Raw genomic sequence first — 22,421 nt, 5'->3', positions numbered from 1 at the left:
AAAGTTGTCTTCCTTCAGTATGGGAAGGAGACTTTGTCAGATAGACGTCGTCCCACGCTCCCTTATTCAACATCACGCTCGCATGGCAAAATTTACGTGCGGCTGCTCTGTTTCCTCCTATATCGGACTGCTCGATTGCGTTTAGCTTGAAAGTTGCGTCATGTGCCTTTCTTGTTTCAATTTGCGTGATGAGGATATGTCTACGCTAATTTAATTTGTACACAAGCTAAGAAGTTGCAGTCTAAATCTTACCTTTTGTACTCAAATTACATAAATTGGCCGCATCACTGAATAAGCCGCAGGGTTGAAAGTTTGGGGAAAAAAGTAGCGGCTTATAGTCCGGAATTTACGGTACTGGTTTATTATAACAGTTGAGTGAATGCAGTTTTAACCCTAAACCAATTCACCACGTTACGCAAACTCAACACAGCCCTCTAGCGGCCAGAGAGAGCATTTGGTTTACATTTATTTAAATTTTCATCATGTTTGATAGAAATGACCTAGAGACTCGCTTTTTTTATGACATACTCGGAAATGTATGGCGGAGCTGATTAAATTATCTAATATGTATGTTTGACATGCCTGGTCTAAAATGTTTGGTTGTTCATTTTGCTCCATTATTTCTTAAGGTATTTATCCGTGACAAAAAAGAATGAATTAAAACAAAAGTGTGCACAAAACTGCACCGCTAAAATCCACGTAGCCTAGCAACTGAAAACGATTAAAGCACCTTGTACTGCCTATCCCCACCAGGGTCACTTGATTTTCTTTCCAACCGCTTGCTGTCAACGTACCTCGCCGCTTTAACCGACAGTTGCGGGAAGCCATTTGTAACAACAAAGCAATTTCATTTACGGAGTTTTGTTTGCGTCCTATTTGTCAACCTGCGACTGTTTCCAAGTCTCGTCCTTTGTTTTTCAATCGGTCTTCCTTCCCCTCATCTTCCTTCCCCTGTTCCTTTCACATCTCCCGTAGACATTGCTCACAGGGAGTCAACAGAGTTCTCTGATCTGAATAAATGTTTGCGATTAGAGCCCGCGCTGTCTTGTGCATTGGGCCGCCGATGTGGGAGTCGACACTCGCTCGTGTTCCAATGCGTTTTTGGCTCCTCCTCGGTGTCTGTCACTCTGACTTTGCCGTGTCTATTTTTAATGGCCTGTTGTCTCCGAGACGCCAGCCTCTAAACAAGTTTATATAACATGTATAACGGATCAACTTATATATCGTGAGTGTTTAAAAAAATGTTGAATATGTCACGGTTGCCATGGCGCCCGATTGTCCCCGCCCGTGTGGCACCAGCTGCGGCTCATTGACAGATTGTTTTTCTGTCTATTTAAGCTTGACGGAGACTCGAGCGACACTAATTCGGCTAATTCGATAGAGTTCACTTAGTTAAATTGTTGAAGAAATTAAATTTGCCTGCCGTTCTCTTGTCCATCTTTTCCTTCAAGAAACGAGCGTGCATTGTTAGTAGAGTGTAGGTTGTGTTTGGTTAATGGATTCAGATAACTGATTCGAACAATTTGGAAAACGTTCCATTTTTGATATTTAATTCCTAACACTAGTCAAATGTACTTTGAAGTATTCATTCTGTTTACCATCAGTGTTTGGTGTGGAATTTTTCTAACAAAAGTTAAATGAGGATGAAAATAGGACGAGTGCTCACTTCCTGTGTGCAAAAAGCTTCACTGATGCTTTCTGTCCTTTAGTGCACTTTCCTCTTTTTTGCCTTTGCCAAGTCGGCTGCCCATGCCCGACCTTGAGCTTTTCTTTAATGCACGCCCCCTGGTGAGGCTCCCTGCACTTTGTTGTCGCTCCCTTTGTGTCTCTTTTGCTCACTCCCTTTTACTTTTCTATCGTTTCAGGAGCCTCCGCCATCCTAGTCATCATAAGATTATACTTTACCCTATTATACCCTATTCACAACTTATCGTCAGGTTTTGGTTTTGTTTTGTGCTCAAAAATCAGAACATCATTTTTTTTTTTCTTTTTTTGAGTGGTGGGGTAAAAGGTCATTTCACCGTGTATCCAAATGGCCTAATCCGTGTGTGCAAATTATCAGACGATGAACTTGTGTCTTGCTCGCTGACGCCATATTTAAGAGGACTTTGTGTCCGTGCTAATATTTGATATCGCTCGGCCCATCGGGGCCAGCGCAGTTTATGCAAGTGATTTTATACCCTTTTTTTTTTATATAATGCAGCGGTGTCAAACAGGCGGCCCGCTGGCTGAAGCAGGCCCGCACGACAACGCTGAGAGAAGCACAAGAAAAAAAACTAGTTACAGGTTGAAACATGTCCACTTATGTTGCCAAAGCCAGGTGCCATTCACAAAGACGCTGTAGTTGTATTTCTCTGTCTCTCTCTCTCTCTGTCTCTCTCTCTGTCTCTGTCTGTCTGTCTGTCCCTGTCTCGCCCCTTTTCTCTGTCTCGCCCCTTTTCTCTGTCTCGCCCCTTTTCTCTCTCTCGCTTTCACTCCGTCTCTTTTTCTCTTTCTTTGTTCCTCTGTGTCTTTTGCTCTCTCCTCTTTTTTTCCTTTTCTCTTTTCTCTCTCTTGCTTTCCTCTTCTTTCCTCTTTTTCTCTCCTTCTCCTCTTCTATCTTTCCCTCTTTTTTTGGAATTTATTTATTTTGCTTTCCCTTTCTTTTCCCTTTATCTCTTTATCACTTTTTTTCTTTCTTTGGCATACCCTCTCTCTTTTCCTCTCCATCTCTTTCTCTTATTCATTTCTCTCCTTTTTTGTTTCTCTCTATTCTACTAGTCCGGCCCCTGAGAGAATGCTTTGTCTATCGTATGGCCCCCGTGTTAAAATGAGTGTGACACCCCTGCTCTAATGGATCTTTCTATGCATGATTTAAAGGATGCAAGGCTTGTTACTGTGGACTGGGATGCACCAGAAAAAGTGAAATATTCTACACTTAATGGCATAATGGTGTCACAGAAAATGGAAATTTCCTAAAGTCATGTTCCTCAAATAGTGGTCATTCCTCTTATAGATGGTGAATGTGTGTGTGGTATTATCCCAGTAAACACTTTTGTAGTTAAGAGAAGCAGTTTGTAGCGGGCAGATGAGTAACACATCTGTTGTCCCACTTCTACTAAACATTCATCAGCCTCACAATCTCTTACTTAAAATTGTTGACTGTTCCTTAGAAAACAGATACAGAGGAAGTAAGGGAAAACCTCTGGCAATGACCTATATGCATATTGCTTTGGTAAAACATGCCTATTGTTATTCATTTTAATCATGGCTTCTGGTTTCCCATCAGGAACAAGTGGTAGTGACTGTAATTACCTCTGCTCAAACCTTGATTGTTTAAGAATTGACTCCTGACTTGAGTCCATTTGGATTCATTTGGCAACCAAAGCAGCTCTAATTACTCAGAGATTAAATGAAAGAGAAAAAGAAAATTCTGCATTTAACCCCTCGAAATGTCTTATTTATGTTTGGACAAATGATTAAGACTTCCTTCCCAATTTGCAATATTTTAGAAAATAACATTTTGTTTTGTATTTATATTGGAAACTTTTATTTATCACTGAAAATTATAATCTGATTTACTTTTTCTTTCCCTAGGTCGTCTCTGACTTGCCCTCATTGCCTTAAGCAAAGCAACACCTTCGACCCCTTTTTATGTATCTCCTTGCCCATCCCTCTGAGACAAACCAGGTACTGTTTTTATCATTAATTCATTGTTTACTTTTGATTCCAGTTTTTTTTCTAGATTATTCGAATTCTAAAAGTCAACTCTTGAAGTCTGTTACCGATTAAAAACATAGCTGCAGGTACTTGCATAGCCAACCATGAGAATCGGTGGTAAATAAAAACCGCCGATATCTGTAATCATCTGGAAACAGTTGTCATTATTCTCAAATGTGCACACAAACTAATGCATAATGAAAAGTTACCATATTTTCCACACTATGAGGCACACCAGATTATAAGGCGCACTTCCCGGAAAATAGTCTGTCGTATATTTTTTTATATTTGGGGCAGCAGTAGCTCAGGAGGTAGAGCGCTCGTCTTGGGATCAAGGGATCCCAGTTCGAATCCCGGCTTGTCCGTGTTACATGTCGAAGTGTCCTTGGGTAAGACACTGAACCCCTAATACCCCCAATAAGCAGGTTAGCGTCTTACATGGCTGCAATACAAGGCCGCTATTGGGAAATGTGAAGCACACTGTAAAGCGCTTTGGGAAGTCATTGAATTGAAAAGCGCTATATAAATGCAGATCATTTCGTTTCATATGTAAGGCGCATTGGACTAAAAGGTGCATGAAATTAAAACACAATAAGAGCTACCAAATTTATTAGTGTATAACTGTTGCGCACCTACAGTATATATCAGTGCATGTATTATTACATATTGCTCAGAGATAAAATCATCCTCACACATTTTGTCGTTAGCTTCGATTGACTTGCATTTCCACTTCATTCTTAGAAGCGCGGATTCAAGTCTGGTGTGCTCGTAGCCGACATAGCACTATTATAATTAATGGTTCACTCCAGTATATAAAGATAGATAGATAGATAGATACTTTGTTCATCCCCGAAGGGAAATTCACATTTCCAGCAGCATCCCTGAGCTGAGAACAATCGAGAACAATCGAAAATAACACGGGAGCTGCTGGAGTGGCTGCCATTCGTGACGGCGCCGGAAGAAAAGATTCAATTTGAATCATGTACAAACAAACAAACGAGTTGGCGAGCGCTGACAAATCTACGTGAACACGAGGTGGAGCATACTCCACAGTACAGTTTATAGTCCAGGTGGCTGTACGTGACTAAGAACCTTTATATGGAAGCTCCCTAAACAATGTTAGTTGGTGAGACACTTTATACTAACAACCCACAGAAAAAAAGTAATCACGCAGAAACACCAGCCAAGCTCCATGAGCAATTTGTGTTTGCATAAGGGGGGCGGAGCTATGCACACAGCGTCGTTAGTGTCCTTGTTTGCAATATTTTGTGACATTTTTAAGAAATAACTCTGCTTGCACCTTGTTTTGAAACCCTTATTTATGAAAAATAAAGGTCAAAATGAGCCTCGACGATCTTAATTGCGGCAGGGAGACAACTTTAAAGTGGTATATTTGTTGATATGGGACACAGGCTCTGGCATTATTCTTATTTCATAAACTTAATCTAATCCTTGCGTCACACAGGGAAATACAATGCGCCGAAAAATTAGGGTTATTTTGGAGAGCTCATTGGGTGGGTTTGCTGAAATTTGTTTTAAAATGTATGCTCTGGCTCTCTCTCTCTCCAAAAAATCAAAATGTGGGTCAAAAATGTTCCTGGACTCTTAATTAGTGCAATAATTGATCAGTCAAAAATGTTGGTGACCAAAATCACAAAGATTGTATGCAACTGGAATCTAACACAGAACGGGGCAGTTAGAGCGCCGAAACGTAACCACTAGAGTACCAGTGATACAGATGACATACAAAAAGGCATTCTATTTTATCTCATGATCAAACCATGTTTGCTATTGGTGCATAAAATGAATGTTAGAGAATGGAAAAAAACGGGAAGTCGCCCTGAAAGGAAGAAATAAAAGCAAAAAAGCATGACGAAGGAAACAACTGTTTGGTGTATCCCATGATGAATCGGACGTTGCCGCAAACCGGGTTCAATTCCCATTAAATTGCGATTTTGGGCAGCGGTATTTTAAAAATGGATCCGTAATTGTAGTAGTACACAGTAAAACCTTGTATAGTGACACACGCATAGAAACTGAATGCATTTCCATTTTTTTTTGCCGTATGAGCCCGTGTATAAGGCGCACTAGGTTACAAGGTGCACTTTCAAATTTCTGCCCAATTTGGGGGTTTTAGGTGCGGGTTAAGGTCCTGAAATGCATTTAGAGGACTGAAATTTCCTACAGCATTACATGCTCTTTTCTTTTTGTATAATTCGATAACAAAGTTGATCTAAACAGCATTTTAATGCACATAAACCCTAATTCATGATTCAAGAGAGTCATTTCTCATTTGTAGCATGGTCAGCTAACAATGCAGATAAATGATGCAGAGTGCTGACTAATATGTTATAATTTCCAAATGTAAGCCAAGTAAATGATTTTCACATTTCCACAACTCTTGTTGTCCACACTGTCGGAATTGCATCCACAACATGCGGTCTTTTTTGGGTTCACAAAACCCCAGCTACCAACAGTATATAAATAGAAGGCTTGCTGAGCGCTTAAAAGTATAAGCAGGCTAACAGCAGGATTCGGATGTCTGTGTGGTGCAGATAATACCAATAACTCATTTCAAAACTGTTGTACTGAGTTGGGTAAAAATGTACTCGAAGAGAAAAAAAATGGCTTGATAAGTCCACAAATATACACCACTGAAAATATTAGTTCAAATGTATAGAGATGTTTTGGAAGGCCAACACTCTGCTGTAGAAATAGTTATATCCTTCATGTGATGCGCGATTTTCTGCTTGTAAAAATTCAGGGACCGTTTGGGATAATAGAACCCAGTGTTCTCGTTTGTCCGCGTCCCTGCATCCTAGACGCATTATTTTTTAACAAAGATTCATCGCACTCCAAACTTTTCGTAAGGCAGATACGTCATTGTTGTTTTGGTCTCGCGGTTCAAGTTTTCGTCTGCACGCCGATCTCCAGTTCGAGTTGTGTAGTGAAAGTCCGTTTCTTTTTAGAGAACCGGCTTTTTCGGCTCAACTCATTAAAGAGAGCCGGCTCTCAAACGGCTCACTTGCTTTGATGCATTATATTACGAATGATGATGTTGTATAATATAAAGAAGTTAAGAAAAAAAGGAAGTATAAAAGGAGAAAATGAAAAAAGACAGGTTTGTGGTGATCCCTTTTAATCAGTATATTACCAACAATAATTTAATGCAGAAAATGAATTCATAATTTGAATAAGAAAATGTATTAATCTACTTAACTATATTTGCATGTATTTTTTCCTTCTACAGTGAACGTCCAAGCGACTTCATTTTTGAACTTTTTTTATAATAAACTTCATTCATGTCGAGCAACTCAGTGTCTCACAACAAAATGTTCATTAACAATATATATAAGGAAACACATGTACAATATTACATGTTAAACTACATAAATAAACATGTTTGAAATATAAAAAGATTTTTTTGTATTTTGTAAGGGAAAATACGACAGTTTGTAAGGGCATGGAGCACACTAAATTTTGGGGACCCATAGATCTCTGTTGGGACCCATAGATTTTTGAGCATGCGAGTCCCCGGGACCCATCACTTTTCAGAGGTAAAATGAACACTGAGAACCGCGTAATGAATTTCAATATTAGCCCGGTAGCTCAAAGGTTTAACGAGACCACGGCACAAGTTGTCCAAATATGGTGTCTCAATTTCCCATTTTTCCAAAAATGTCCTGCGTCCTCGTCACGTTTTATTTCTCACATTGCTGTCTCATCTAGCGGCATCCTCCATTATTGACAACAATGCAACATTTTCCCTTCTCGCACGTTCTACAGTTGACTTGCGAGGAGATTTGAAAATAATCTAATTAGGTATGAAGTCACACTCAAACAAATTAGATTATCTCGTCCAGCGAAATTGGATTTTCTTCCAACAGCACACCAATAGCCCCAAAATATGTTACATATCAAAGCATATTAAAATGTTCAACATGGCACCTCTTTGTAATGCTACGGAATGTTTTGTTCTGCTAAATTCTTTATTATTGGGGTTTTGTACCTATTTTGTGCAGAAACGAATAGCATTGTTATTGTTGCCTGTGGTGTCTTACCAGGGTCCTGAAATCATACTAATTTTTGTAGGCATTTGCAGTGATTGCCAGAGCCGGAACGGAGACAGGACCCACTCACGTAACATTTCTCACAGTTTTATTGGGAAGAAGGGAAAGGAATACACAGGTTAGGTTGCTCAGACGCGGAGGTGGGTCTTCCGTGGCAAGTGATGGCGGGGTCAGGAACGGAAATAACGGGTTAGTAGCCAGGATCGAAGAGGTGGTGTTTGGGGGCTGGGGGATTTTTTAAGGGTTATTGTTCTATCTTCTGTATTCATTATCCATTATCCGTTATCGGTCAGTTCATAATGCGCTACAAAGTCTAGGAGCCGGGACTCTTACTCTCAGCCAAAAGGCCAAGCTAAGGTCCTAGCCTTAAAGCCTTGCTGCGATCATTGCGAATGCACTGTCCCGGAGTTACTGCAATACCGGGCCGATGCGTGGAGTGGACAGAGCAAGCTCTTATTCCATCTCCGGATTGCAAAAATCACATGACTACATAGTAGTACGGAATTCCGTCACATGCCGACAAATCTAGATTCTTGTAATCGGCTATAGTATGCCGACACTTAGAATCTCATGGCCGAGTGGGAGGGATTTAAGAAGTACACAGTCCAAAAACCACAGCCGGCAAAATGAACAGAAAATGATACCGGTACTTAAGGTTTTATGCAGACCTGCAGAGTCCGGGTACCCGTTGAAACTAATCCAAGGAAAAAAAGTCTATATTTTCAAAGGTAAGGGTGGGAAAAATATACATCCACTATTGTCTACCGCGACAACAGGTCTCACTCACCTTTACCCCACTTCCTGTCAGCCCGCGTTTGCTCCGCCCCTCTTTTTTAATTCGCAAAACATATCAGAATAAGTGTCTCAAATAAATACATTACAAAAATATACAGGTGCACATATTATACACATATTTACAAAGACGGTACTTGCAGTAGCTCTGTCTCCTTCTTTATCGGACTGCTCGTTTGCTTTTAGCTTGAAAGCTACGTCATTTGCCTTTTTTTTTTGCAATTTGCATGATGAGGATATACCTACGCTAATTTAATTTGTGCACAAGCTAAGAAGTTGCAGTCTTCCTCGGCGAATATATTCCACCGGTCTAAATCTTACCTTTTGCACTCGAGCGCCGCTGGCGGCTGTTAGAAAAATTACATAAATTGCCCGCATCACTGAATAAGCTGCAACGTTGAAGGTTTGGGAAAAAAGTAGCGGCTTATAGTCTGGAATTTACGGTAATCCTTTTTGTGAAAAGGTGTTGTAGTCGCATGCTAAAGACGCAACAAAATTTCCTTAAACTGATTAGCAGTAAAGAGGGCATTTTTTACAATTATTCAATTGTTTTTTAATTGTTTTCCTATTGGGATCTCCAGTGTAAGGTTGGCAAAAGTAGTGCTCACAACAAATTTAACTGCCAATGTTTTACTAATTAAGTTTACTAATTAACGGACAGTCCTACTGAATTATGGTTCTATTTTAACAGCAAAATGGTATGTTCTCACTATGCATTGAAAGTACAGAAATGTAACCCAAAGCTGAGGTATTAAACATATCCTAGTTTACTTTAATGACCCAAACCCAAGTAATTACTCATAGTCAGTTTATATGGGCACAAAACCATTACCGGAAAATCACATTTTTACACAGCTGCTAGTTAATAGAGCAGCAACAACACGTGTAAGAAATCGCTCTTATAAAGCTGCTTTCACTGAACTCAATAAAATCCTTTATCAAGTACGAATGTTCGCTACTTTGCTCTAAAATCGACTTTTGTTTCAGTGTATTATTCACCGTCAAAATGCGTATGTTCCAATATCACCACTGAATTTAGTGAAGAATACTCTAATCCCTCTTTGTGATTCATGGGGAACAGAACCCTCCATGATATGCAAACACCCACAGAGTAGCCCCTCCCACCATTTTAAACATGTCCTCTGCGACCCCCTCTGACGGCAATCGATAACCAGGGATAATGGATGGCGGTCGAACTGGTGCTGCTTTTAGGTGGAAAGAATGGGAAAAGTAAACCGCCACACATTTGCTCTCTCAGCATTAGTGTACTGAGGATAATGGATCACAGGCTATATATTGCAATCTGTTTTAGGTAGAAAACTGAGAAAAAAAAATTCCGGTCTCTGTTCTCAGCAATAGTCAATTTGGGTTAATGGGTTGTATATGCAACTGTGCATTTGATTTTCGGTCGGCCAGAACAGCACACCTCCCAAGTGCAGACAGTTCGTTTTTGGTGGAAATGCAGTAACGGCAAAACAAGAGCCATGAAGCCTGTCGGTCCCTGCTCACAGAAATATACAAACGGGGATAATAGGTTGTGGAATAATTTCAAACCTGCGATACACTGAGTTTACGAAAAACAAAGTATGTTATCACTGGGACTTACAGTAATCTTGTTCGTTCCTTTTTGTTGATCAGCAATTTACATTGTGTTATCCAGTTAGTCACAGTCCTAGTTTACTTGATAATTACCTAAACAGAGGATAGTTTTTTACAGCTTTGAGGTAATCTTGAGTCTGAAGGACGAGAGGCGCTTCGGCTTTGTCCTTTAGCATCGATCAGTGACGGTCCCAACAAGCTTGCAGAAGTCAAGAACGTGAGAGAGGTCAATAAACACTGCATTCCTTCGAAACCTTTAACGTAGTTCGCACATGTAGAAAATATGAACACCGTCATGCTAGTCCACTCAATTAACTCTGCATGTGTCCTTCCTTGTCCTATATTTTAAAATTCACCACATTAACACAATGGAAGACAAGAAGATCTGCGCTTTAAAGACATAAATGGTTATTGCTTTGTGATTCTAGTCGTACAAATGAAAAAATGGTGAAATACCGTGATGATTTGTGGATAACGCCAGTCGTGTGTAATGCACAACCATAATTCTTTATCGAAATCTGTAGAGTATTTTTTTCGCGTCTTCTCAGCTCGAACTTTGTTGTTGGATGCACAGGGAATTGAACCCGGGTAGTGGTGGTGACCACGCCAAATCCCAACCACTGGACCAACTGAATTGATCATATCAAATCATTTCTGCTCATGGTACCAGAGAGGAATGGCACCATGTGTAAGTTGAGTGTGATAATGACAAGTATATTGCCTTTTCGTATGTCTTCTGTATCATTGATGGTTCACTAGTTAGGATTCTGCACTCTCACCAACACATCCCGGGTTCGACTCCCACTGCAACTAATGTTTTGCGATTGTGATCAGCGGAATTTTTCGACTGATTACTCTTTACACAAATACGGTAAAACTTCATGTATAATGTGCACCTAAACTTGGAAATGTTCTGGTGAAAAGAAAAGTGCATTATACAGGAATAAATGCGGTATGTAAAAAAAAATAGTGAAGTTATAAACATTTTATGTACGTGAAAAATGTAGTCTTACAAGTAAACTGTTAATGGTTTGTGTTAACTACACGTTCTCAGTTTTTGTAATGCTCTGATGTGATGTGGCGTCCCACAGGTATCTGTTTTAACCCCCTCATTTTAAATTTAGAGTACATTTCAAATGTCTTAATGTGTTTGCCTTTATTTGCTGCATACTTTTTTTATCAGAACTTTGATCGAAGCTGCGCATTGATGAATTTTAACGTGCTATTCAAGTGAAGTTTGAGTAAGCCTTTCATAGAATGTCTTTTGTTTGATTTAAGTGTAAAATGAAAGAACATACTTACGCTAATGTTTGAATCATCAATACGTGTTGATAGGAAGTAAGCTACCGGTGGTATAACTTAAATCCTTTACAAAACAATACTTTTGTGGAGTAACTGTTTCTGAGGGTAACTGTATTGCAAAACTGGTGGTAAAAACAAGACATTCAGTTGTGCATAAAGCTTTGTTTTTCTTTTTCTTTTTTTGAAGACCATTGTGTGTGACGCTGGTATTCAGTACCAAGGGTCAGCGGTATCTACGAGTGGGACTTGCTCTGCCTCTTTTTGGTTCAGTATCCATCTTGAGAGCCATGGTAGCAGAGGAAGGAAATATCGCTCCAGACCAGGTAAAATGTCCTCCTTGTTAGTTTGCACAAATTTGCTCATGGTAATATGAACCAGATGTAAGATAGGGCCCCAAAAAAATCTAGCCCGACCCGATTGAGGCCCAAGAGTATTAAAGCTCAGCCCGAGCCCGACCAATTACCTGTATTTGCTGGACCGAGCACAAAGCAAAGCCCAAGTTTCATATTTAAATAATTTAAATAACAAATTAAAACCCGTCTTTTGTCTCGAAATCTAAGTTAAACAGGACTATATAAACATTTACATCTTTTATATTATTGTGTCAGCAGAGGTTACATTAACCGAAAATTGACTATATTTGACTGAGTTTTTCTAGATAGATAGATACTTTATTCATTCCCGTGGGGAAAGTCACACTTCCAGCAGTATCCTTGTGTTAAAAAATAAAATAATAAAATAAAGGATATAGAATATAAAAATACTCACTTTAACATGTTGATAAAGACCATCTAAATAGTGTTATGGAAAATACACACTGAAATAAAAATAGGGTAATATGCAAATGTGGGGGTGGGGTTTAATGTGGGCTTTTACTCCCCCGGGTGGAGTTAAAGAGCCTCATGGCATGAGGAAGAAATAATGGGAAACATTTGATGCCGTCCTTAATTTTACAGGTTGTGCCATAAGGAACAACAGCAATAGATTCTTTGAAATAACATATGTATAATTATATATATATATATATATATATTTTTTCTCTTCAATAAATCAGTTTTTTAACTTTAGTATCCACACATTGATTTAGTACACATTTTTATAAATACATATTTATTTAAAAAAAAACTGGCCCACCTTAAATATACTGCTTAACATTTTATTCATTCAGTGCCATAATGTATGATTACATTTGCAGAAGCTTTGTTCCTGAGAGCCAAAACATAAAAAACAAGTTTTTCTTATTTTATTTTACTTTTTTAATTGTCTACGGCTTGGTGCTGCTCATCAGTAAGTATCAAACCTCTGGGAATTTCAATATGATAATTACCTATTTAATGAAAGAAATGGCTTTGATCAGATCTTTGTCCACAAATTGAGGCAGCCCCCACTTCCTTTTTCCGGCGAATGAGTGTGTGTGTGTGTATATGGCCCCACACATGGAGTAGACATACTAGAGCGTTGTGGTGAGACCCACAAGGTATAGACAATTGGGGAACAGAGATTTAAGAGAGCTTTTTATTTTCAAAAAAGATGACAAAGTCCCATCGTTATCGTCTGGTCAAAAAGTGATGACGTTTCTTGCACGCCCGAGGGAACATGATTGCCACGGTGACTGAAATAATGTAATCACTTCACCGTAAATTTGGGCCCTGAATAATTCTTGATAAGTTCATACATAAAATCGGTGTTCTTGCAATAACATGTCGTTTTGCAAGCAAAGTGCCTTTGTGTTTATGGAAATAATTGTTTAGATCTTGGAGGTATCAAAAGATGAAAAAAGGCACTGGAGGGAAAGTTCTGCTTGAAATGCATCAATTCACAAAAAGCAATTTTATTGTTTTCTTAGAAATGAGTATTTTCAAGAAACTCGGCAATGTTCAACTTTTGTTAACTAGATATTAAACATACTTGTTTCTAATGAGAGATGGATTAAAGCTTGCTTTTGATATATCCTATCCCTAAATAGCCCCAGAACACAATTTTCTGTAGGCCTTCGAAAATGAGGGAAAATGGCAAAAATAGGCTCGCACAGGCTCTTCCCATTTGAAAGAAGCGTCTAGCATTGAATGAGTTAAGATCTTACCTCTGATATCAACAATGTTTTAGTAGCAATCAAGAAGATGTGTGTTATTGCAATGTCCTGGGTGCAGGTCATCTTGGCCGAATTGTACTCGACGGGATTCCAGCGTTCCTTCTCAGATGACGACGACCTGACGGCCATTGCCGACAGCGACGTCATCTACGCCTTCCAAGCGCCGCCTCTGCACGGTCGCGGAGGCTCCGCGCCGCACTCAGGTACTCATGGCAACGGTATAAGAGTATCATCGTCACTCCGACCCCAATTTCCCTTCAAATGCTCTCCTGTCGTGCTTCCCGCCTCACCCGCTTCGATTGACTTGCATTTCCGCAGATTCCGAATCACAAAACGCCTACTTAGTACTCTGTGTCTGCAACTCGATTTGCATATCCGTGTTTTGCAACTCTAAATGAATACGCCTCAGCTTCTTTGATTGCCTCAAAGCCACCTGTTGTGTCTCGTAATGCAAAACTATTTTTACCTTTACTCCAGCGACATCCTACTTAAGAAACTTCCTGCATGGTCTTGTTTTTGGTTTATTTTACTTTGCAATGAACAGAAATCCCAAACGTTTTCTGTAAGTAGCCCTTTAAGAACACGTGATTTGACCACACACTATTCTAAAAAATAGCTATGGGTCCCAGTAATTTTCTTGGAAATGTAATTCCTAACTGGCATAAGGAGTCATTGACTTGATCAGTGTATTTTAATACACACTTAATTGTTCCAAAATTATTTTTAAAATGAGCCTATAATTTACAGATATAAATCACTCAGTGCCCTAATACAAGGCTGATGTCTTTGTGGTTGACTGGGCGTATTTTAACTTCTAATCGTTAGAACCTGGTAATAAAAAGTAACATAGTCCACCCATCATAAACTGCCTCACATGGTCCCCCCCCCCTTTTACTGTACTTATTGCACTGTTTATATTCCATGTACAGCGACCTTTAGTACCCTGAAAAGTGCTTCAAAGTAAAATGTGTCAGTGACAAAAAGGAGCTCTCAGCTTCAAAAAGGTTTTTGACCCCTTATTTAGCATCTTATTATACAATAATACTTCCGGTGTCGTGGTTATTTGGAACCAGAACACCCTGCTTAAGGTGAAAATCCAGGAAATAGTCCAACCTTCATAAAAGCCCCCAAGGGGTCTCACTGATCTTGAGATGACTTAAAGTATACTACTGTAACAAAATAACAACCATATTGTCATGATTACCGATTGAGAGCACCTGCAACGGATTAATTGGCGCCAACAGCTGATTGGTTGAGGCTCTCTTCTTAAACCCCCGGCTTCCAAGAGGAAGCCGTCAGATCGTTATGCGAACTGTTGCCACTAGCTCAGTAAGCCTTTTCGTCCGACTCTGTTCCTGCCCTGCTTTTCTCTGCCTTCGTTGCCAACCTGTTTACGGACCTGACTTAGCCCCGTTCTGCCTGCCTGTTACCTGACCTGTTTTGCCCCGTTACCTGCCTGCCTCCTGTTACCGACCTTGTTTCCGAACTTGACACCGCCATTGCTCTCCAATCCCGGCCAACGACTTGCAATTCCCGCTTGTCTCCGATCCTCCTCGCCAGACACAGAAGTGCCACTTCCGCATCGCCCGCTCCCCTTGTCCGTCAGCCATCAGATCGTGGAAGCAAGCCCTGCTCTCCCTCTTTTTTAATAAAAACTGAGAAAACGAGCGCTATTGGGTCCTGTGTCCGTTTCTGGTCTGTGACAAATATACCTACAAATTAAAACAGAACACAGAATTGCAGTTGAATTCATGCTCATTATTGTCATGAGACAAAAGTAATGAACAACGGAACTGGAGGGATTTTCCTTTCAGTGAAAGAAAGCAATTTAGAGAATGTCCGGCAAGCTGCCCACTAGCATCAGGGATTGTCGGTTGAGCCAGGTCTCCATGATGATTAAAATGCAATAGTTACGGATGTAGCAGTTTCCCACGAGTTGTAGCTTCAGGTCATCCGTTTTATGTGTAATGGATCTGGCATTGGTAAGATACAGGCTTAAGTGGGGTGGCTTAAGAGAGTTGTTAGCATAGCCGTAGCAGTAGGCCGAAACTGCAGCTTTGCCGAATTTCTCTCCCGTTGCCTGTTCCCGAACCCATTATTTACCCGCAGAGCAGCCGCTGGTGATCAGATTTTATTTCTGCTTTTTGGACTTTCCCAATGTCAGATTTAATTCATGGATTTATTTTCGATGTAACGGGCCGCTGAAAAACTATCTGTTGCTGAAGTTTTTGGGGGGAGGGTGGACACATTGACTTGTGCGCCCGCCCAGCTGTTTGACTGACAGCATACACCAGCCTATCAGTCGTGCACACTGTCCCGCCCACCCAACACACAAAGCCCCTCCGTTACCTGCCTTTATGATAGCATTTGCTGTCTTTTGAATTCAATGCACGAAATGTTAAGCAATGGCTATGAAGACATTTAAATTCAACTTGCGAATCGGTGATAAGTAGTAGTGGGCAGTGTTCCCTCTAAGCTGCGCCCGTGCGCAATTGCGCACTGCTCGCTCATTCTCAGCGCACAAGAAAACCTAGCCAGCGCACAAAAATGAGGGCTCAAAATGACTAATTAAGAAGCGACTTAAGTCAAAGTTACAGTGCATGAAAGTAAAAATACACTGGTTCCCCTGACGTTGTGTCCTAAATGCGGTATTTTGAAGTCGTAGAACAAAGTTGAGTAAAGTCAGTAGAGTCGTTCGAGAACCGGCTTCTTCGGCTCGGCTCACTAAAAGGAGTCGGCTCTTCAGGTTGTTTTTGCTTCTTTAATCCCAACATGACCAAATATTATGTAAAATTATGCACAAAATGACTTAAAAGAAGGGGGAATAGAACAAAAAAGAAAAAAAATACCAAAAAGTAGTGAAAAGCTGAAAAAAAGAGAAAAAAGGAAGAGAAAAAAAGAAGGAAAAATTTTGAAAAAAGCCAGAATGAAAGAAAAGAAAGAAATGTAGGAAAAAAGTAAATAGAGAACAAAAAAAAGTAACAGCTCGGAAAAAATAAACACAATGAGATTTTTTTTAAAGGAATTTAAAAAAAAAAGTAGAAAAAAAGGAAAAAGAAGAAAGATTTTGTGTTGCATTCAAATAATTCCCAATTATATCAAGTGAATCTTGTTGCCAACATTGTACTTCCACTAAAAAATGTGATTAAGTACAGTCCTGTCTCGTACAACCGACTAAATAAGCCCCCAAAAATGTTAATATGCGACAAAATATATCAGGAAATAAAAAGAAATGTATATCTTGTGAAAAAATTGTAAGAACAAACGACGTTTGTAGGCCGTACAACCTTTGCAATAGTACATGAGTCAATTCATTCAAAAGAGAAAAATCATTTTGCATTGGCGGAAACGCAGCAAAATGTAACTTGATGTTTTGGACATGTTTGATATTAATTATCTTGCCACACTTGGGATTATGGTTGCTCACTGTTGTTTCAAGCGTTGCTCACCGACTTTGTGTGAACACTCAGACCCCTGGAAAATTAGAGGGAACATTGGTAGTGGGTCTCCGTATTATTCATGGAGAAAAATGTTGGGTTTTAATTTTGAGAATTGTTAATCAGTTGTTTCAATGTCTTTATATTTTAGTGTACAAAATTGTTTTTCAGGTCCAAGTACCATTTTCAGCATATGCTTTGGGCCGCTAAAATATGGCCAGCAATTCCACAAACAGGGTCTATAATGTGGAAAACCATGAAGTTAAGGATTTGAACGTTTGAAGATTTGCATTTAAACTCAGCATTTTTCATTATTAAACCTGCGTCTAACTGTTGCCAAGATAACCACTGTGCAATTGTATACCATTAACGTGGTTGCTTAAAATAGATGCCAAACACACACATAGAATATATATACTGTATATATATTGTAATATATAAAATTCTTTAAATCCAATTGAAATCCAGAGGAAGAAAGGCAATGGCAAAAGTCTCCCTCTGGCTTCTTCTCTCTATGTAATCTGTTTCTTCAGTCAGCGGAGAGCTCAGGTGGTCTGTGGCCATTGATGCTTGTTTACAGCCATGACCTTTGATTCATGCGGGCTTAAGCTCACAGCCTTCCGGGTATTTTTAGTCAGTGTGCACATTGTTAGTGATGGAGGTCACTCACCAGTTATTGAAACACATCATCCCAGAAGTCTCTCCTTTTTTATCTGTGATTTTTACACCTTTCACATCACTTAATACAGGGAATGAGGGGGGCATTCAAAATTCAGGGCTCTTAGGGGATGCTTGAAATCCTTGAAAATGCTTGAATTTCAATGTTGTGTTTTCAAGTTTTAAAAAGGGCTTGAATTTTTTTTGAAGTGCTTGTGAATGCTTGAAATTGTTGCCATATTCCTTGGCAGTCTGACTCGATAGACCAAGCGTTATGAAACAAAAAATGCTTAAAAATGTAAGACGAAAAAGAAGAGTTTATCAGAGTGCGTCTGACAGCTCCTCTATACAAAACCACCAAACCCACTCCCCAAATAAAAGCTAATTCATCATCAAATTTTATGTCACTGTGACGTTTGATGATTTGATACAAACTATGAAATATTAATACCAGACCCTGTGTCCCATATCAAAATAAATATACAGTGGAACCTCGGTTCTCGACCATAATCCGTTCCAGAACCCTGTTCGAAAACCGATTTGTTCGATCACCGAAATCATTTTTCCCATTAAAAATAATGTAAATCATTTTAATCCGTTCCAACACCCTGAATGTTTACCATGAACGTAAACATGAAGCTAACCCAGGCTAATCGTACGTCCGCGTTATCGTAATCTTCCGTACGAAAGATTACGTTAACATGAATGTGTAAAAATAAAAAAATCAGGTCATTTACAAGTCATTTAGCACCCGGGTCTCCACAACAAGTGGTGAGCGGTTCATTGGATAGGGGGCTCCGTTCCAACACCCTGAAAGTTGGGCTCTGTTCCAACACCCACATAAAGCTAACCCAGGCTAATTGTACGTTCGCGTTATCGTAATCTTCCGGACGAAAGATTACACTAACATGAACGTGTAAAAAAAGGATAAAGAAAAGAAAAAAAAGGATAAAGAAAAGAATTATGGATAGCATTTCTTACCTTTTTGGTGGTCAGCAGAAGGCGCAGGTGGACCTGCGTTGCTTGCTTATAGCACTCACTCCCTTAGCCACATCACTAGATCCTTATTCTTTAGTATCGTTCTGATCGTAGATTTAGCCATGCTGTATTCCCTAGCAAGATCAGACACTCGCACACCTCCTTCATATTTTGCAATTATTTCTTTCTTAAATGCAATAGTTGTACGCACTACTTTTCTTTTTTCACCTGTAGCAACTTTGCTGCTTGCATTGACTGTCTTCGGAGGCATAATAAGGGGCTAAAACACCCGTACGCCGCTCAGCATCGCACCCTAGCGTACACACTCACACATTACCGGTGTTCAAACTCCGATTTTTTTGACCAAACAGCGAAGCAAGAATTTCTGGAAATTTTGGGTCGGACTCCGATTTGTTCGAACTGATAGGCGTTCGAAAACCGAGGTTCCACTGTACCACTTACTAATTTATTTCCCTCCCGCAGTTATTTAAGAGTGTTGAGGCTTATTTTGACTACCATTTTTGTTCTAAATAATGGTTTTAAAACAAGGTCTAAGCAAAGATATTTTGTAAAAATGTCCCAAAATAATGCAAATGAGGATACCAACGTATTTCCCTTCAGTGCAGACGGCGCCCGGCGAGGAGATTCCTCCTGCACTGTGTATAGCTCCACCCATTTCTACCGCTCACCCAATTAAAGTGCTCTCTGTGCTTTGCTAGAGCGTTTGGTTAAAAAGTATGTTTTGGGTTTGTGTCTGTTTGTGGCTTTTGATCATAAAGTGTATTAATGAAAATAGACTGTTTAATGAGCTTCCAAAAAGTATTATTTAGCGATGTTCAGCCACAACGTGGTCTTTTAGTGTGACCGTTTACTGTAGTGTCCTATAAATACTGGACCGAGCTGAGCCCCAAGTGTATTAGTATTGTCTCGGTTTTGCATATGTGACAATCGACTGTGCAACGATATATTAAATGATTGCACAAATTATATTTTATCTCTGAGGCCGAGTAATGGCTCGCGAGCCATGGGTTTCCGACCCCTGCTTTAGAAGAATTGTCTTTCCTTAACTTGCACCCACCTCAAATACATCGTTAGTGTTGGTGGGATCTATGATAATAATGATAACAACACTTAATCTATATTTTTATTAAAAGTATTCTATATTTATGCTTTGAATGTTACTGAAGAAACTGGAAGTCCTTCAGTGCTCGAATTTGGCCATCAAAAAAAAAAAAAAGAGTACAAACCCTGATCATGTGTTTTTTACTAGGCTGAGTATATTATAATTTACTGACCTAGTATATATATATATATATATATATATATGTATATACAGTATATATATACAGGTTTGGGTAGGGTTACTTTAACTTGATTACTTTCAATGACTTTTGGATTACTCCAATAACAAATATGCTAATACAAGACAAAAGAAACCAAATATGAATAAAATGATGACTCACAACACTTGGTAAGCTTTCTCTCCTGGCTTTGATCTCTTTGATCTCCGGCAAAACTAACATAAAATGCGACAGAAACAAAATGAAAATAAATCCAAACAGCTTGCCAACATCATTTTTGCCGTTCCATGTAATCCGTTACTCCCCAAGCCTGCACAAAATTTAGTACTTTTATTCATATTTAGTTTCTTTTTTCTTTTATGAGCATATTTGGTATCGGAGTTATCCAAAAGTAATTGAAAGTAATCAAGTTAAAGTAACCCTACGCTACCCTGTATATATATATATATATATATATATATATATATATATAAAATATTGTAATTCATTTTGTAGCACACAATGTTGACAATACATCAATTCATAAATTTTTTAGTATTAAAGTTTACAGTCCACGTTAAAGGAGCTGTACGGAATTTTAAAATTGTTTAATACTGCTAGACTGAGAATTTTGCATTTATTTTGCATAACATGGGCTTCACCTAGTGGGAGCTGACATAAAAATCTGCCATCTTGTTGTTAGTGGTACCCATAAAAAAAACAAATTATTCAAAAAGCTTGGTTAAAAAAAGAAATTGTGAAGTTTGGTATCTTTGGGTCTTCGTAGTTTGTATATTTCTATGTGCCTTTTAGCACTCAAACAATATTTGCTGTTCATTCAAGGACAAAAAAAATCTTAATTCAAACCATTTTAAATTGTCCTTACATGCAATAAGTATTTTGTGAACAGTACTTAAATGTAGCAGAAAAAAATGTATCGCATGATAAAATCTTGGAAGAAAAATTGTGCAGGTTTACACTCATTTGATTTTCCAATCGCTCACAATATTTTTCCTCTTCTCCACTGTCTTCAGGGTATCACCACAGCCTCCCCAATTCCCCTTACAGCTCCTCCACTGGGAGGTTGCTATCATCTGGTACGCTATCCACCGAGTATCTGAATCAGGGAGCCTCCTCCAAGGTTCTACTCCTCATCTGCAACACATCAGGAAGTGGTCAGCAGTCTGCCAGGTGAGCTATCATACGCCACTCACCGTGGTTGCTTGCAACAAGGCAGCAATTTAGCGAGGTGTCCGCATCTGGCGCTTTAAACGGGAATGAGAGATTCATTCATACTTGAAAGGCCCAGGAATAATGAAATAGGGAATGAAAATTTCTTTGCTACACAAATCCAAATTAAGTTATGCACTTAAAAGCAGTTACTCGTATCAATGGGATTTCGTGTCCACAAAATATATATTCAGTGGTACCTCATTGAAAAACCACACAGAAATTTTGATACATGAGTTTAACTAAGATTTTGCTTGGTTTACGGAGGAAAATCCATTTCACCAGCGGCCCAAGAGGCTACCACTAAATGTAAGCTCTTCGACCCGAGCCCGGCCAAAAGTATAGGGTGGCCTAGCCTAAAATGTCAATCATTACCTTTGGGTTCGGGCCGGGTTTCTTCCTCGCTGGTATTTTAGAAAAGATGATCTACCCTGTAGCCCAGACCTGGGCACTCCGGTCCTGGAGGGCCGTATGTTCTGCATGATTTTTGAGGTTTCTCTGATCCAATACAGGTGATTCCAATCACCAGTATCGTTAACGAGCACTTGCTAGCTTGCTAACGTGGTTATAATTTGTATCACCTGAGTTAAAGAAGAGCAAACTTCAAAATCTGGCAGGACGTATGGCCTTCCAGGACCGGAGTGCCCAGGTCTGCTGTAGCCGATTGAATGTAAGTATTGTTAACTACCACTAAACGTAGCTATCGCTTTAAGAGTACGTCCCACTGCTTGTTCACAGCAGTGACGGCAACATTTCGTAACATGTTATTGAAATCAAGTTGTATGCAACGCCATGTTGGTTCCGTGAGTTTTAAACTACAGATACTTGGCTATTTGCGAACATTCGAGTTACGAAAAACGGTAGATAGGAACATTTTCTTTCGGGATTTTGAAAAATATCCAGACATTGCTTTAAGTTAGAATTTTAATGGTGTGAACCTTTTTCCGAGTACAAGACAGTACTGTAGTGCTTCTTTCCGACGCTACTGACGGGTGGCGCTGTGACAGCTTACCCAGCACCCACCTTTCCCTAGTTCTTGTGTAAACATTCAATACTGTATCTCCAGCGCGCTAAGAACTTTGACATTTTTATTGTTTAATATCTCGTGCGTCTATTCAATATGGTTGGTGTAAAGTGTAAAGAAAAGGCGAGCCGTTTCTTTTGAAATGAAAGCGGAATAAGAAAGCTCGATGTGGTTGAGAAAATGGTTGGATCGCTTTTTTTCGTCGACTTTCTACCATGGAGAAGGTTGCCTAACTCTTGAAGCTCATTTTCCAACAGTAAG

At 39.4% G+C, this 22,421-nt stretch overlaps 1 protein-coding gene and 1 pseudogene across 1 annotated transcript in view; one reads left to right on the top strand and one right to left on the bottom strand.

Moving 5' to 3' along the window:
• usp43a (ubiquitin specific peptidase 43a) overlaps window positions 1–22,421 on the top strand; it is a 166,795-nt gene that overhangs the window by 78,008 nt on the left and 66,366 nt on the right. Inside the window, exons 4-7 of the mRNA XM_088341696.1 lie at window positions 3,577–3,669; window positions 11,650–11,785; window positions 13,613–13,757; window positions 20,941–21,097. Of these exons, the coding sequence (XP_088197822.1) occupies window positions 3,577–3,669; window positions 11,650–11,785; window positions 13,613–13,757; window positions 20,941–21,097 (531 nt within the window). The remainder of the gene's footprint in view (window positions 1–3,576; window positions 3,670–11,649; window positions 11,786–13,612; window positions 13,758–20,940; window positions 21,098–22,421) is intronic.
• Window positions 8,157–8,274, bottom strand: LOC148360793 (U2 spliceosomal RNA; annotated as a pseudogene).

The sequence above is a fragment of the Urocampus carinirostris genome, chromosome 8, assembly GCF_059441175.1.
Source record: "Urocampus carinirostris isolate Australia breed hairy pipefish chromosome 8, RoL_Ucar_1.0, whole genome shotgun sequence".
NCBI classification, from domain to species: domain Eukaryota; kingdom Metazoa; phylum Chordata; class Actinopteri; order Syngnathiformes; family Syngnathidae; genus Urocampus; species Urocampus carinirostris.
The sequence above is the reverse complement of the archived record's forward strand: the minus strand, read 5'-3'. Positions and strand labels throughout refer to the sequence as shown.